Source organism: Myxine glutinosa, chromosome 1 (genome assembly GCF_964187855.1).
Source record: "Myxine glutinosa chromosome 1, kmMyxGlut1.1, whole genome shotgun sequence".
NCBI classification, from domain to species: domain Eukaryota; kingdom Metazoa; phylum Chordata; class Myxini; order Myxiniformes; family Myxinidae; genus Myxine; species Myxine glutinosa.
The window spans coordinates 228,882,344-228,896,524 of NC_136261.1; the positions used below are offsets into that span (position 1 = coordinate 228,882,344).

The 14,181-nt window shown below is 44.9% G+C and overlaps 1 protein-coding gene and 1 long non-coding RNA gene across 2 annotated transcripts in view; both read right to left on the bottom strand.

Moving 5' to 3' along the window:
- GLIS1 (GLIS family zinc finger 1) overlaps window positions 1-6,681 on the bottom strand; it is a 247,379-nt gene extending 240,698 nt beyond the window's left edge. Inside the window, exon 1 of the mRNA XM_068130592.2 lies at window positions 5,812-6,681. Coding sequence (XP_067986693.2) covers window positions 5,812-6,603 — 792 coding nt within the window. The 5' untranslated portion in view covers window positions 6,604-6,681. The remainder of the gene's footprint in view (window positions 1-5,811) is intronic.
- A 39-nt stretch (window positions 6,682-6,720) lies between these two features.
- LOC137434944 (uncharacterized) overlaps window positions 6,721-14,181 on the bottom strand; it is an 85,078-nt gene continuing 77,617 nt past the window's right edge. The window contains exon 3 of the long non-coding RNA XR_010985972.2: window positions 6,721-6,940. This is a non-coding gene — a long non-coding RNA (uncharacterized LOC137434944). The remainder of the gene's footprint in view (window positions 6,941-14,181) is intronic.

Here is a 14,181-nt window from a genome sequence, read left to right on the forward strand (position 1 = left end):
CGTCCTGGCCTCGGTATTGGAGTAGGGACACCCCTCTGAGCATTTCGTTTCAGGATCTTTGACACCTGACCTTGAGTGATGCCATACTGCCGAGCAATAGCACGCTGTTTCATGCCGTAATTTTGTAAAGCCACCACTCCATGACAAACAGCATTGTCGAGTTGACGGACCATCTCCAGAGGAAGCGGCAATAACTTTTGGAGACATGCAGCAGTTGTTTTACACTAATACAGAACGCAACAACCCTTGTATACCCGAATGTGAAGCCAATCATCAAATGCACCTGTCCGTACATTTTGCCACGCCACCTGTGATATAATCCTGTTGTTGACTTCTTGCTGCGACAGACAATCAGTGACATGGTTCTTTTAACAAATAAATCACCAAAGTGTAAAAGAAACTCACCAGATTGATATACTGAGTTAAGAAAGTAAACCCAAGTCAAGAACAAAAAAAATTCCATATTAAATGCCAAGTCTGTATATATATATATATATATATATATATATATATATATATATATATATATATATATATATATATATATATATATACTAGCAGAAGTACCCGGCATTGCCGGGCGGGGGAGGGGAGGGGAGGGGGGAGGGGAGGGGAGGGGAGGGGAACGGGGGGGGAGGGGAGAAGAGGGGGGGAGGGGAGGGGGAGAAGGGTGGGGGAGGGGAGGGGGAAAAGGGAGGGGGAGGGGAGAAGGGGACGGGGTAGGGTGGAGGGGGTAGGGTGTAGGGGGGAGGGGGAAGGGGGAGGGGTCGGGGGGAGGGGGGAGGGGAGGGGGAAAGGGAGGGGGAGGGGGGAGGGGGAAAGGGAGGGGGAGGGGGGAGGAGGAAAAGGGAGGGGGAGGGGAGGGGGAAAAGGGAGGGGGAGGGGGAGGGGGAAAAGGGAGGGGGAGGAGGAAAATGGAGGGGGAGGGGAGAAGGGGAGGGGGGAGGGGGAGGGGAGAAGGGGAGGGGAGAAGGGGAGGGGTAGGGTGGAGGGGGTAGGGTGGAGGGGGAAGGGAGGGGGGGAGGGAGGGGGGGACGGAGGGGGGGACGGAGGGGGGAGGGGGAAGGGGGAGGGAAGGGGATGGCCAGTCAACAATGACGTTGCAGTTCTCATGGTCGGAGAGCAGCACAACAATCGGACATAGTCCTGCATATTCGCAACAGCACGAAGCGGGTTTTGGAGACTCACCGATCCTGTGACGTCCTCCAGTACCGGCGTTGCCGGGCGGGGGAAGGGAGACCCGTACATTCCCAACCCGTACATTCGCCCTCTCGACTCAAGCTCACTCGGACAAAAGCCTCGCACAAATTACACCGTGAAGGCCCAATGGTCATGTCTGTGCCACAAATCACGGGCGCACTGAATTGAAAATATATAGAACGCTCATACTCCGTGAAAAGTGAAGCCGCCGTGTCGCCATCTTGGTCAGCACGACTCGACCAACTCGCTTCGCGAATCTCGTTTTGTGCGGCAAGAAACTGCTCCAATCGGTTACGGAAGGGTTGTGGAAAGACGTTTCACAGCTGTTTCAAAGACATTTAATTCATATCGCACAAAATCGATACAAAACACGATCGCATAAAAGGTGAAAAAACGTGTGACGTGTGACGGGGTGGAACATCACGTGATCGCTCTGAGCGAATCAGCGAGCTGCTCTGGAACCGGCTGAGATTAGCGGGTACTTCGCTGAAATGCGCTGAGGTAAATATGAACAAAAAATATGGATCGTCAAATATTTTGAGTTCGGCCATGTTCGTCCCAGGCTCAATGGCCATGTCTATGCCAAATATCAAGCACGTAAGCTTCTCCGTTTAGGAGTCTATCGGTAACATTACACACACACACACACAAACTGTGTTTTTTTATATATATATATACATATATATATATATATACATATATATATATATATATATATATATATATATATATATATATATATATATATATATATATATATTTTAATATACATATACATATATATATATACCTGCATGTATATACATATACATATATATATATATACCTGCATTATAAAGGCTTAAAACATCAGTTGGAATCCAAAATCATTCTAATACTGCCTTAATAAGCGTATGAGAGACTGACCTTTATGAATACAAGATTTTAGAAAACAATGCAATCTGCCCCCAGAATGCTTGGCACGCATGCGCATTAACACCTAGCGACAGTGGCCATCAGTGCAAGCCAAAATATATTGTGCGTGTGAGATAAGGACTGCAAGGTAAAATGGCTCACAAAGCTTCTAAAATAATCTGAAAGTGGAACAGTACCTGAGAGAAGTGGTGTGCCTCTGCATAACGAAAGAGTTAGAGAACTTTCTCAACTCACAGAGCTAAGATATTACAGCTACCTGTACTGCAGACTGACAATGGCATTGACCGATACAAGACTGGAACTGTGGACAGGTGCACACTCCCCAAACCCTCGACCATCACTGCCAATTAATGGACATTGAACCTTGCGGGAGTGCCTCCTGTGAATATGGCAGGCTAGATGATTTTTTTAATGGACGTCTGAAACTGGAAAGGCGATGCTGTGTATCATTACAAGAAAAGTAATGGTTACCAACTCTTCAACAATCTTCATGACAAGAAAATACACAAAGCTTGTGCCAGCAATATTCATGTGGGAGCCTGATGTGCCAAGCAGACTTCCCTGATAGAGACACCGTATGTCGTTTGGGTGCTTCTTACCAGCGATAGGAAGGTCATACCTGGGGCTTGTGAGTGCACAGGGTAAGTTTAAAATCAACTTTTAAAGTGATGATATTACGATTAATAAATTTTGATATTTACATATGCCTCGAGGTGGTTGGAGGGGTTCGGGGGGTCGGGTGAGAGCTGTGAGGGCTGTTGTCCTTGTATTTTTGTTTATACTAGATTTTTGCATCTATTGCTAAAAGACGAAGCATCTGTGTGTGTGTGTTTGTGTGTGTGTGTGTGTGTGTGTGTGTGTGTGTGTGTCTATATGGTGTGTGTGTGTGTGTGTGTGTGTGTGTGTGTTTGTGTGCGTGCGTGCGTGTGTGTGTGTGTATATGTATAACCAGATTTGGTGGCGTAATGGTAAGAACGTGGATTTGGTGGCGTCTGCGTGGACGGTGGTTTAAACAACTGCCGAGCCATAACAAAGACTTTAAAAATGGTGTGAGATGCTTCCTTGCTTGACGCTCAGCATTTAAGGAATAGAGCATGGACAAAATGCTGGGAAAACATTGACAAACCACCCAGTATCGCCCTTCCCAATAGACTACGTTTACCAACGCTCTGTAAAGAGTATGGCACACACACCACTTCCTTAACTTGATGGCAGCCCGCTACTGATGTTGAGTTTTGCCGTGACCTCTCGTTCCCAATGAATGGCTAAATGAGGGTGATCAGGGAATCCTACCACTTTCTTTTTGTCAAATACACCACGATGGAAGGAATCTGCAACCAATTCCTGCCATGGATCGATGGGTGCATTGACAGATTTATAGTTTCAGAGACTTCTCATGAATGAAAGTGGAACGCAAACCTGCACTGCATCAAGATGCAGTGTAGAAAACTTTGGAACCCGTTATCAATTTACCTTTATTGAGAAATATGCCCGCAGCGAGGCCTTGTCCATCACCTCACATGGTTGTAGGAAAAGCACGTAATCGCGGCTGACAGCGAGAGGCAAACAGGGTTTGTGATGAACGGCGTACGGGCCCCTTTAAAGCAGCGCAACAATTTGCAGGTAAGGAAAGACACATGCCTCGAGGAAATACGGTCCGCAATTTCCCATCCCCCTGCAAAAAAACCCCAAATGGAACGAAGAATGAAAGGTGGCTGACTGAAGGTTGGGCTGCAAAGTAAAAGCTTTGAACATCAAGTGACGGTGAAAGCAGAGACACCAAACATGTAAAGATCAGACCAATAATGGCCTCCAGGCTTTGCCAAAGAGCATGTGGTATGACTGTTTCAGCTACGAGGTCAAAAGCAAGGTCATGCCTCCATTACATTTTGCAGGCAGAGGAATCCGCTTCAGATTTTTCCCCTGAGATGCACCAGGTGGGACTGATAGTAGCTATAATAGTTGAATGTGAGGTTGGCATACGTCCTTACATTGAGGCCACCAGAACCTGATGTGAATATGTTGCTCATCCCAAAATGGATTTTCAATTATGTATGTCTCTTTAGCCAAAAGGAAATCATACCGTATTCAAGTAGATGGTTGACTAAAGCAAGATAATTTCCCTGGCAAGGTTGGAATAGCGTTTATTTAAGGCAGGATTCCGACAAGCTGCGCGTTCAGTGAAGTGTTGACAGGCAGGCTACAGCGTTAAGGTACGAAACAACAGCACCTGTTGTGGGTCCGTTCCACCAATACCGAAGAGCGTTGCCCCTCCGCAGTGGTCCACAGGCTAAACAATAAGGAATTCCACAACCCAAGGACCTAACGGCTCACAAGATCCCTACGCTCCTACGTCTTCAATCTAAATCTTGAGACTTCAAGTGATCCGCTCCGACGGAGCTGAGGGTGCAATTTGTCTGTACACAGAAATTGTTTCGACTTAACCACGGCGATCCAGAAGGTCGAATACTCTGTGCACTTTGTAACATTGAATGCTTTCAGTAGATTACAAACCAGCCAGATATTTCAATAATATCAAAACCTATATTTCATGATACCTGAGGACATTTTACTTAACATTACTATAACACATGGCTTGAAATGCAATTTTTTTTCACCTTTTTTTTTTTTAACGTTGGAGGCTCCAGGCACAGACTATATAGCCCTCATCGACGCCAGGCTTTAAATAAAAGAGAAGAAAAGTGAATGATGAAAAGTGTATGGTGTTCGTTTGTGAGAAAGAGAGATTGAAGCTAGCCGGTAGCTGTAGTATGAGTGAGACAGAAAGTAAAAGACCAGCAATCCTGACACGGAGAGCGTAAGATGGTTCCGGCCACTTTAACGCTCCAAAGCCTGAACGGTAGTACCACCCTGGGTGGTTGCCGTCTACAACCTACTACCTTACTAATTACATATGGTGATGTATTGAAGGATAATAAAACATTTGTATCTTCATACAATTTTTTTGACCACTCTGAGTATAATACAGCAAATAAATAATGAACTATATTTGAATATTTTGAAAATTATCGGTCTTCCAAGAACCAAGATCTTTCAGTTGAAACAAACAAAAAACAAACAAATGAACAAAGAATTGAATACCTATTTTTCTGGATGCTATTGCACTTGATTGCCTTTAAGATCGTAAAAAAACGACCATTCATTGCACATTTGATGTGAAATGATCCAATGTTGGAAGCCACTGTGGTGTTTAGAGAAGAGGAAGTCTCATAATGAAGCAAGGGTGGTAACTGTACACTAAAGCTAATTTTGAATTTTTGCAAGGAAGTGGCCATTCGAGGCTACTTGAGGTCCAGGTTATACCAAAGGGAGGGTCTTTACATTGTATGTCCGCTGGAAAGGATGGCCTGCTCGATGATGTAGGGGCCTCCTCTGCTCGCACTGTACCAGACAATTGTAGTCCGATACAGAAATGGAATCTGGGACAATACAGCTCAGAGATGAGCCTAAACATTCACTCAACTTCCCTGTATAACTTGCATAAATTAACTGAAGACCACTTGTTATGTCACCCACCATGAAACTATTTCAAGGTCTTCATCTCATCAGTATTTGCCACACAAGTAAATCCATCAAGAAAACATAAAATTGCCATAATCCCGTGTATCTTCATTCTTGGCTTCCGTACATGATACTTCAACTTCATGAGCTTGAAATTCAAGCAATACAACTCACCGTACACTTATTGGGCTTCTCTCCAGAATGCACACGCATGTGAATGAGCAGCTTGTAGCGTGCGTTGAATGGCCGGTTTCGGCGGGGACACCCACTCCAGAGACAGGTGAATTCCTCACCACGCCTTGGCTCCACGTGACTTTTCTCAATATGCCGCACGAGTTCCTCCTGCTGATGAAATACGACTCGGCACTCGTGCCAGTGGCATATGCTCGTTGAGCCAGATCCTAGTTGTACCCCAGGGCTCTGACAAAGTGGTGGGGCAAGTTGTAGAGGGCTCAGGCAACCCTGACCACCAATATTACTGTGGTGCATGAGGTTTTGCTGAGAAGGGGACGCTACATTGGCTGAGGAAACAGCAGGTGGCCGATCAGATGTAAAACATAGATCATAAGATCTGGGTGTAACCGGACCACAAGACTGTATGTAATGATGTGACCTGTTGGCTGATTCTGTTAATGGTTTCCCAGAACCTAACCTGTAGGTTTCACGAGATGCATCAGTGGGGGATCGGTGAACATGGTAGGGTGGAGGAGGTTGCCCAGAGTCAAAAAACTCCTGCACAGGTCCAAAGCGCTTTACATCCGTATATGCCCCGAAAATTGAACCCATTCCCGTATCTGTAGTGTCTCCACTATTGCAGCAACTGCCTCCATCTCCGTAGCTAAAGTTCACATCTAAAGGGAGGCAGGGCATGCCTTGCTCAGTCTCGGATGCACCAAAACCGGCTGGGATTTCCGAATCCCCAGCCTCAAGGCTGCCGCAAGTTCCAGCTGGTGGAGACACGTCCATGGGTGGCAATCGTGGTGCTCCATTGACATATGCCGCCAGGGACGTAGGAGAAGTGCGTATCAGTACGCCAATATCCGATGCATCATATGGTACATCCATAGAACAGACGGCTCCTGAGTAGCATCTGGACTGTCCACCACAGTTAGAATTCTCATATGCACAGGGTCCAGATTGATGTACGTAAGTGGAGGCTGATGGTATTGTATGTGGAGTGGACTGAAGTGGGCATGTGTTGGCCAATGTGACTTGGCTTTGGTAAGGGAATGGCCATTCCTGTTTGATGCACACAGTCAGATGACTTGCAAGGGAAATCTCCTGGGAAGCCACTTGGCATGATCTGAATTGAGAGAAGAAAAACAGATGGAATATGACCAATGCAATGAATAAACAAAAATGGTGGATGCATTTAGTCATAGCTTCTTGTGGCTATTTATTATAGCAATAACTCCATGACTAAGAACAAATGTAGAGACAATTAATTAATTAATTGCACTAATAATAATAATAATAATTGCACATTGGGGATAATTGCATTTTAGGCTTTATATTTATTATCTACACACTGCTGAGAGGACTAAATTTAAATAAATAAAAAAGCCTAAATTGAGAAAGGTGGTGAAAGGGAGGATGGTAAGATCTAAATAAGTAAATGGAGAATGTAGGAGGAGAGGTGAGACAAGGGAAATAAAGTTTAGGCCAGGGGAGACAAAAGTGGGGCGTGTATGGGCATTACGGGCATTACGAGATCCCTCGATGACCTGGTGGGTCCAATACAGATCCAGTGCCATTACAATTTCAAATTCCAAATTGATATAAAACAAATCATTAATTAATGAAGGGTTAAGCACAAAAAACAATTAACAATTTATTTTATATATATATATATATAATGTATATATAATGTATATATAATATATAATATATATATAATGGAGCAAGTGTTTGTATGTATGTTCACTCTTCACCCATTGGTTGGACAGCTGACCTAACACCACCCACAATTGTAACCCTGAAATACTTAAGGGACCCAGAAGTCACCCACCTTATCCCATGCCCCCCCCCCCCCTCCCACTCCTCCCCTACTACCAAATACACAAATGATCCCAATGATCCAAAAGACTCAGAAGACCCCAAAACAAAAGACCCAGAGGACCAAGAGGACCCAAAAGGCCCCAATGACCCCAAAGACCGAGAGGACCCGGAGGACCCAAAAATCCAGAACACCCAAAAGACCCTGAAGACCCAAAAGACCCAGAAGATTCATAAGGATCTTAAATACCCTCAAAGATCCTTAAAACCTTTTAGACCCTTTTGACACTTTATACGCCTTTAGATCCATTCAACCTTTAGACCTTTACACCCCTTAAGTCCCTTTAAACCCCTTAAGTCCCTTAAGACCCCTAAAACCTTAACACCATTTAGAACCCTTACATCCTTCAGACAGATTAGACAGATTGGACCCTTGACTAATTGGAGCTTTAGACCACTCAGACCTTTCTAGCCATTTTTACATGCTTGAGAGATTAGACCCTTTCGACCTCTTAGGGCTTAGACACTCACTATGATTGGAACGTACCCTTAGACCGTTAGAACATCTAGAACCTTTTAAGTGCACACCACGCAAACATGCATAGTCGTCTTTCAAAACACAGACTATACTTTTTTCAGCACGTAATGCACAAACCTGACCCACCCAAAAGGTAGGTACTCTGCTCGTAATAATAAATGTCTCGTTCCTTCTGTAAAATTTCTCGTGTTGTGGAGGAATTAGTACTGGGAATGTCTTCTGTTTGGAACCCCATTGTGTATGGCTTTCTTAGTCACCGTTTAGTGATATTTTCTAATCTACGCACTATGTCTAAGGACAAGATGGAATTGTTCGCAATATCTCTTTGTATTTATAAGTGCAAGATTGTTTAGTCATTTAAGGGTAAGCATTATATGAGCATTCGTTACTTTTTATACAAAGTCGAGGCTCATTGAGGAGCTGGAGCACAGAACGGATCAGGATGTAATATAACGAAAAGAACAGTAGAAAGACAGGGTGGAGGGGTGGAACACACCAAAACAAGGCTTGATGGCCAAAATAGGGGGAGATTGGAGAAATAAAGGACGTGGGGAAGAATGAGTGCAAGGGGAGGTCACGGGGTGAACAAGGTGGATAAAGCTGCAAACTCTCAATCACAGAAGTGGAAACAAGGAAAGAGTTGGGCTTGGGCAGGGTTAACGGAGATATAAAATATCATGGTTGTGGATGCTAGATGAGCTGAGATGGTGGTGAACAGCGGGCTTGAAGCCCTGAAGGGAAGGGAAGAATGACGTAACAGTTATTTGGTGTGTGTAATTTGATTACTCACTTTATAGAGGGCCAGCTCACTACGTTATTGGATTCGGTCTAAGCAGCCCATATGTACAGCAAAGGTTGTTAATATTATAAGAACAATAATAACAAGAAAGAGCAGAGATTACAGACCCTCGCCAGGACGTTTTTTCAGTGGTTTTTAAGGCTTTTGTGTTAAAACAAATATGGCGGCCGAACCACGTGACCGATGACGACATCATTTTTTTTCCCCTCCACCAATTTATCCGTGGATGACGCTCAAGAAATTTCATCCTAGTCGGATAAAGTTTTGTACTTGTCCAATTATGACGTCTTAATGGAGGCACCTATGACATCACACCTATGGAGAGTTCTTTACAATGAGCCATGTCTCAATTTTTTCTATGCAGTGCTTTTTAGACATAGAGGTGCAAAGTTTTTCGGTTTTTCCAAGATGGCGCCCATACCACGTGACCTATGACGTCATAATTATTTAACAAATTCTACAGGTGTAGGTGCAACTATGGTGAAAGTTTCCTGTCAAGCAGACCAACGGTTGCAGAGAAAATCATATTTATTCTGTGCAGACAAACAAACAGACAGACAGACAAACAGACAAACGGACTCAAATGCAATGCCCTCTCCTCTGGCGAGGTTAATAACTATTACGTCACTTGGTAGAGTGCATTTCTCCGCCCAGCTCAACAGTTTACATTTTGTATCCCACTGATGGGTCAGATCTGGATTTGGACCTGAACCAAAATCGAATCGGCTTGTTCTTGTCGCTTAACCAACTCATCCACCAAGTTTTGTCGACCGTCAAAAATCGTCCACAATGTTTTTTAAATATCATGCTATACAGTATATCGTTTTTGGCCTGATCACTCAATGGTGAAGAAGTACTTTAGTAATTAAAAAACTCTCGTGTCTGCATCCATATTCAACTCTTCACCAAAATCAAATCAATTCTTCCTTGTCACACACCTAAGCTGTCCACCAAGTTTCGTCCAAATCTGTCCACAACATTTTCAGATATCCTGCTTTGTATCATTTTTGGCCCTATCTCCCAATGGTGAAGAATCAATTTAAAAATTCTAGTAGTCGGATCCGAATCAGGATCTTCACCAAAATCTAATCATTTCGTCTTTGTCACATACACTACATTTCTGCCAAATTTCGTCCGAATCCGTCCACAAATTTTTGAGATATCGCATTCACACACAAACAAACAGACAAACAGACAGACAAAAAGACGGGTGAAAACATAACCTCCATCCACCTTAGGTGGCAGACAAAGTGACAAAGTGACACGTGACAAAGCCGAATGCCTCAACTCTGTGTTTGCCTCAAAATCTTTAGTCCCAAACCCATCTCTCGCTGTTCCCACCTTTCCCAGTCGAACCCAACTGCTCCTGGACTCTGTGTCCTTCTCTCCTGACAAGGTGGAGGAGTTTTTGTCAAACCTCGACTCTGATTCTGCAACTGGACCTGACGGCATCAGCCCACGGGTCCTAAAATCCTGTTCTTCCGCTCTTTCACTCCCTCTCTCTGTTCTCTTCACCCTCTCTTTTGCTCAAGGTCATCTGCCAGCATCCTGGAAATCAGCTAACATTACCGCTTTACACAAAAAAGGTGCAAAAACAGATCCTTGCAACTACAGACCAATCAGCCTTCTCCCAATTATCAGCAAAGTCATGGAATCCATCATTGCTTCAGATATGAAATCTTTCCTCTTCTCCAATGGCTTGATCTCTGATCATCAATTTGGTTTCAGACCTGGTCACTCTACTCTGGACATGCTGCTTCTGCTGTCTCAACAATGGATGGAGGTCCTCAATGCCAAACAGGAAATCAGAGCTGTCTCCCTTGACATATCACGTGCCTTCGATACGGTCTGGCACCCAGCTCTGCTCACCAAACTCTCCTCTTTTGGTATCCATGGAAATCTCCATGCATGGCTTGCGCACTTCCTCTCTGGTCGTAGTCAACGTGTGGCCCTGAATGGATTTCTCTCATCTCCCCTTCCTGTTCAGGCTGGAGCTCCCCAAGGCAGTGATCTGGGCCCTGTGCTTTTTCTGGTCTTTATCAATGATCTCTCCGACTCTCTGGAAAATCCTCTCTATCTCTTTGCTGATGACTCCACTCTCTGCCGCTCCATTCCTCTTCCCTCAGATCGGCAGTCTGCAGCCTCCTCACTCTCTGAAGACTTGGACAAAATCACAGACTGGTCAAACAAGTGGAACATGTCTTTCAATCCTGACAAATCTCACACTCTTACTGTGTCTCTCCGAAAAGATCGACTGGACAACCCTCCCATCTACTTTCTCAACATCCTCTCCAAGAAGTTCTGTCGCTCAAGCTTTTGGGTCTCACTATCTGCCATGATCTTTCTTGGGAAAACCACATTTCCAAGCTGGCCTCCAAAGGCAGTCGCCGACTGGGCATCCTCCGTCGTGCGAAGTCCTTCCTCGGCACACCTGAGCTCCTCACCACATACAAGGCTTTCATCCGCAGCTCAATGGAATACTGTTCTCCCCTATGGGCCGGTGCTCCTGCCTCACACCTAGCTCGGCTTCACGCTGTTGAAACCAAAGCTTTCAGAATTATTGGAATCTCCCGCGATGAAGCTATCTCTGAGGGCCTTTCACTCACTCACCGCAGGCAGGTAGGTGGTCTTTCTGTCTTCTTCTGACTCCTCTCCGGCCTTGCACCCCCAGCTCTCTCTGTGCTCTGTCCCCCAAATATTCCTACAGGTCGCACAAGATCTGCCAGCAACCCTCTGATGGTTAAACTGCCGAAATCTCGGCTGTCTGCTCACCTTCACTCTTTCATTCTTCTTTTCTCCCGCCTCTGGAACAAACTCCCTCACTCCCTTCAATCCCACTCCTCCCTCCAGGTCTTTAAAACAGCTGTTCACCACCATCTCTTATCTTCCCCCATCCAAAACCTTGATCTTTTCTACCCCCGCTAATTCACCCCAGATCCACCTTGTTTGAAATTCCAACTTCTTTCCTGGAGGTCCTGGCAGTGTCCATATGTTTTATACCTCTCCCACCCCCATGCCCCCCCCCCCCCCCCAAAGCCCAAAGCCCTCTCCCAGATCTCTCGATGTCTCCATGTCTCTCGGTCCCTGCTCTCAAATGTTGTGTTTGTGTCCTTCCCCCTCTCTCCCCATCTTGTCTACCGCTCCCGATGTTATATGTTTTATGTGTCGGTTTGTCTTTCTGTGTGATTAATGTTCGCTCTGTCATGAGCCTCGATCTTGTATACAAAAAAACAAAAAAAAAAAAAAAGAGGTAAAAAAAATAGTAATAAAACTTACCCAGGTAAGAATTAAGGTAATTTGTGTTGTGCCAATATTTAATAATTATTGCACTGGCAAAGGATTTATTTATTTCCTTGTTTGGTGTAATAACAGTGAAATACAATAGTGTTGAATAGCAACTAATTAATTTGGATGAGCTTTTCCACAATGAGACCTCAATCCCCCCTTAAATACCATAATGTGGATGCACCCTCTCCCTCCCTCTCCCACCCTTCCCCTCTTAATAGTTTAATTCTGTTGCCGGGTGACACTCTCCTTGTGAAGCACCACTCGGTTTATGGTTGGGTTGGGACTTGGGAATCGAAGTCAGGTTTTACAAGTGTGTGCCCTCTCTGTGCCATGGAAAATACAAGCAGTGATTATGAACCATCCATTTACAATATTGCTGTGCATTGGCCATTTGGGCAATAGCACTGGTTGACCAGCAGACGGCAACAGCCCGAGGAGTCCGACAAGGAACGACCTTTTCTATCATCAATGCATTAAAATTCCGATCAGTTGCAAAAGCTGGGTGCAATCGAAAAGGATTTAGCCGTAATTTTTGGTATAGCGAAGCAGATTGCCAATACGACGTGACCTGGAAAATGAGCTTTGGTACAGCCAATGAATATTTAAATTTCAACCGTGGAAATTCCTGGTTCGTTTCCAATATAAGCTTTAGGATTATAGGCAAGCATATCCGACCTGCTGCAAGATATCAATTTAGGTTTATTTATTTATTTTACGGACGCGTTTGCTGTTTTTTATGTAAATTTTCATTGAGATTTTTATTTCACAGTAAAATATATAAATTATAATTTTCAAATGCGAGATATTGATTGAGGTTATTAATTTTTTACTCCCGCCAGGGAGTAATGCATTCGATCGGTCCGTGTGTGTGTGTGTGCGTGTGTGTGTTCGTGTGTTTGTGAACAAGATATCTGGAAAAGTTCTGAACGGATTTGGATGAAAGTTGGTGGGATGATTGCCCTTGGGATAAGGAAGAATTGATTAGTTTTTGGTGAAGCTCAGGATATTATTCCGGATCCAGGAATTTTTTTAACGATTGTTTACCATTGGAAGATAGGGCTCATTTTTTTTTAACATTATCTTCTATACATTCTATATTTAACATTGTGATATGAAAATAGTTTTCATATTTGTTGTAAATGTAGTTTAAACTCGTGGTTGTGCGTTAGAGCGGTGTATTTTGTTAGCAGCGTCGTCATCAAGGTTCTTTTTTTTTCTTCTAATAAAGATATATTCTGTCATTTTAAAACCACCAAAGTGTGTATTCGGTTTCCCCGTTTCATAAAATGTATCGTTTGATATGTATAATGCTTTAAAAGTTTTTTTGTTTGTTTGTTTTTTTTTTACCTCAGAAGAGATATTGAAGGAGCTGGGGCTCCCACGTCGATCAGAAGAATGGACGCGACAAAAAGCTGGAATTCATCTGAGTTGCTTTATTGAAATCAAACACTCAGGCACTCTGAAAACCCGTTTATCGGTCAGCAATATATATCTATTAACCCAGGGGGTTTGCCCAGGCCCGGCGCCAGGGGGCGTGGCCCAGCGTCCTGGCTGCGGCCTGGCAAGTTGAGGGCGAGCCTGCCCGGGCATGCCCGGGCATGCCCGGGCGTCCCGACCGAGGCCTGGCAAGTTGAGCGCGGGCCTGCCCGGGCGTCCTGGACGAGCCCGGCATGGTGATCGCTCCGCGTCCTTGATAGGTGCAAGGCGATTGTGAAACCCCAGCGGCAGCCGCTACACACGTCCCCCCAGAATCGACTTGCACCGGCAGGGTCAACTTGAGGGGGGTCCTGATGACCCGGCCGAAGCGACCCCTGGCGGGTCGTGGGAGGGGGTCCGGTGAGGTGGTGGGCGGTCGAGTGGGGGGCCCCGTGGACGGGGGGCGGCCTCGCCGCGGCGGAAGGGCCACCCGTGGTGGGTGGTCGAC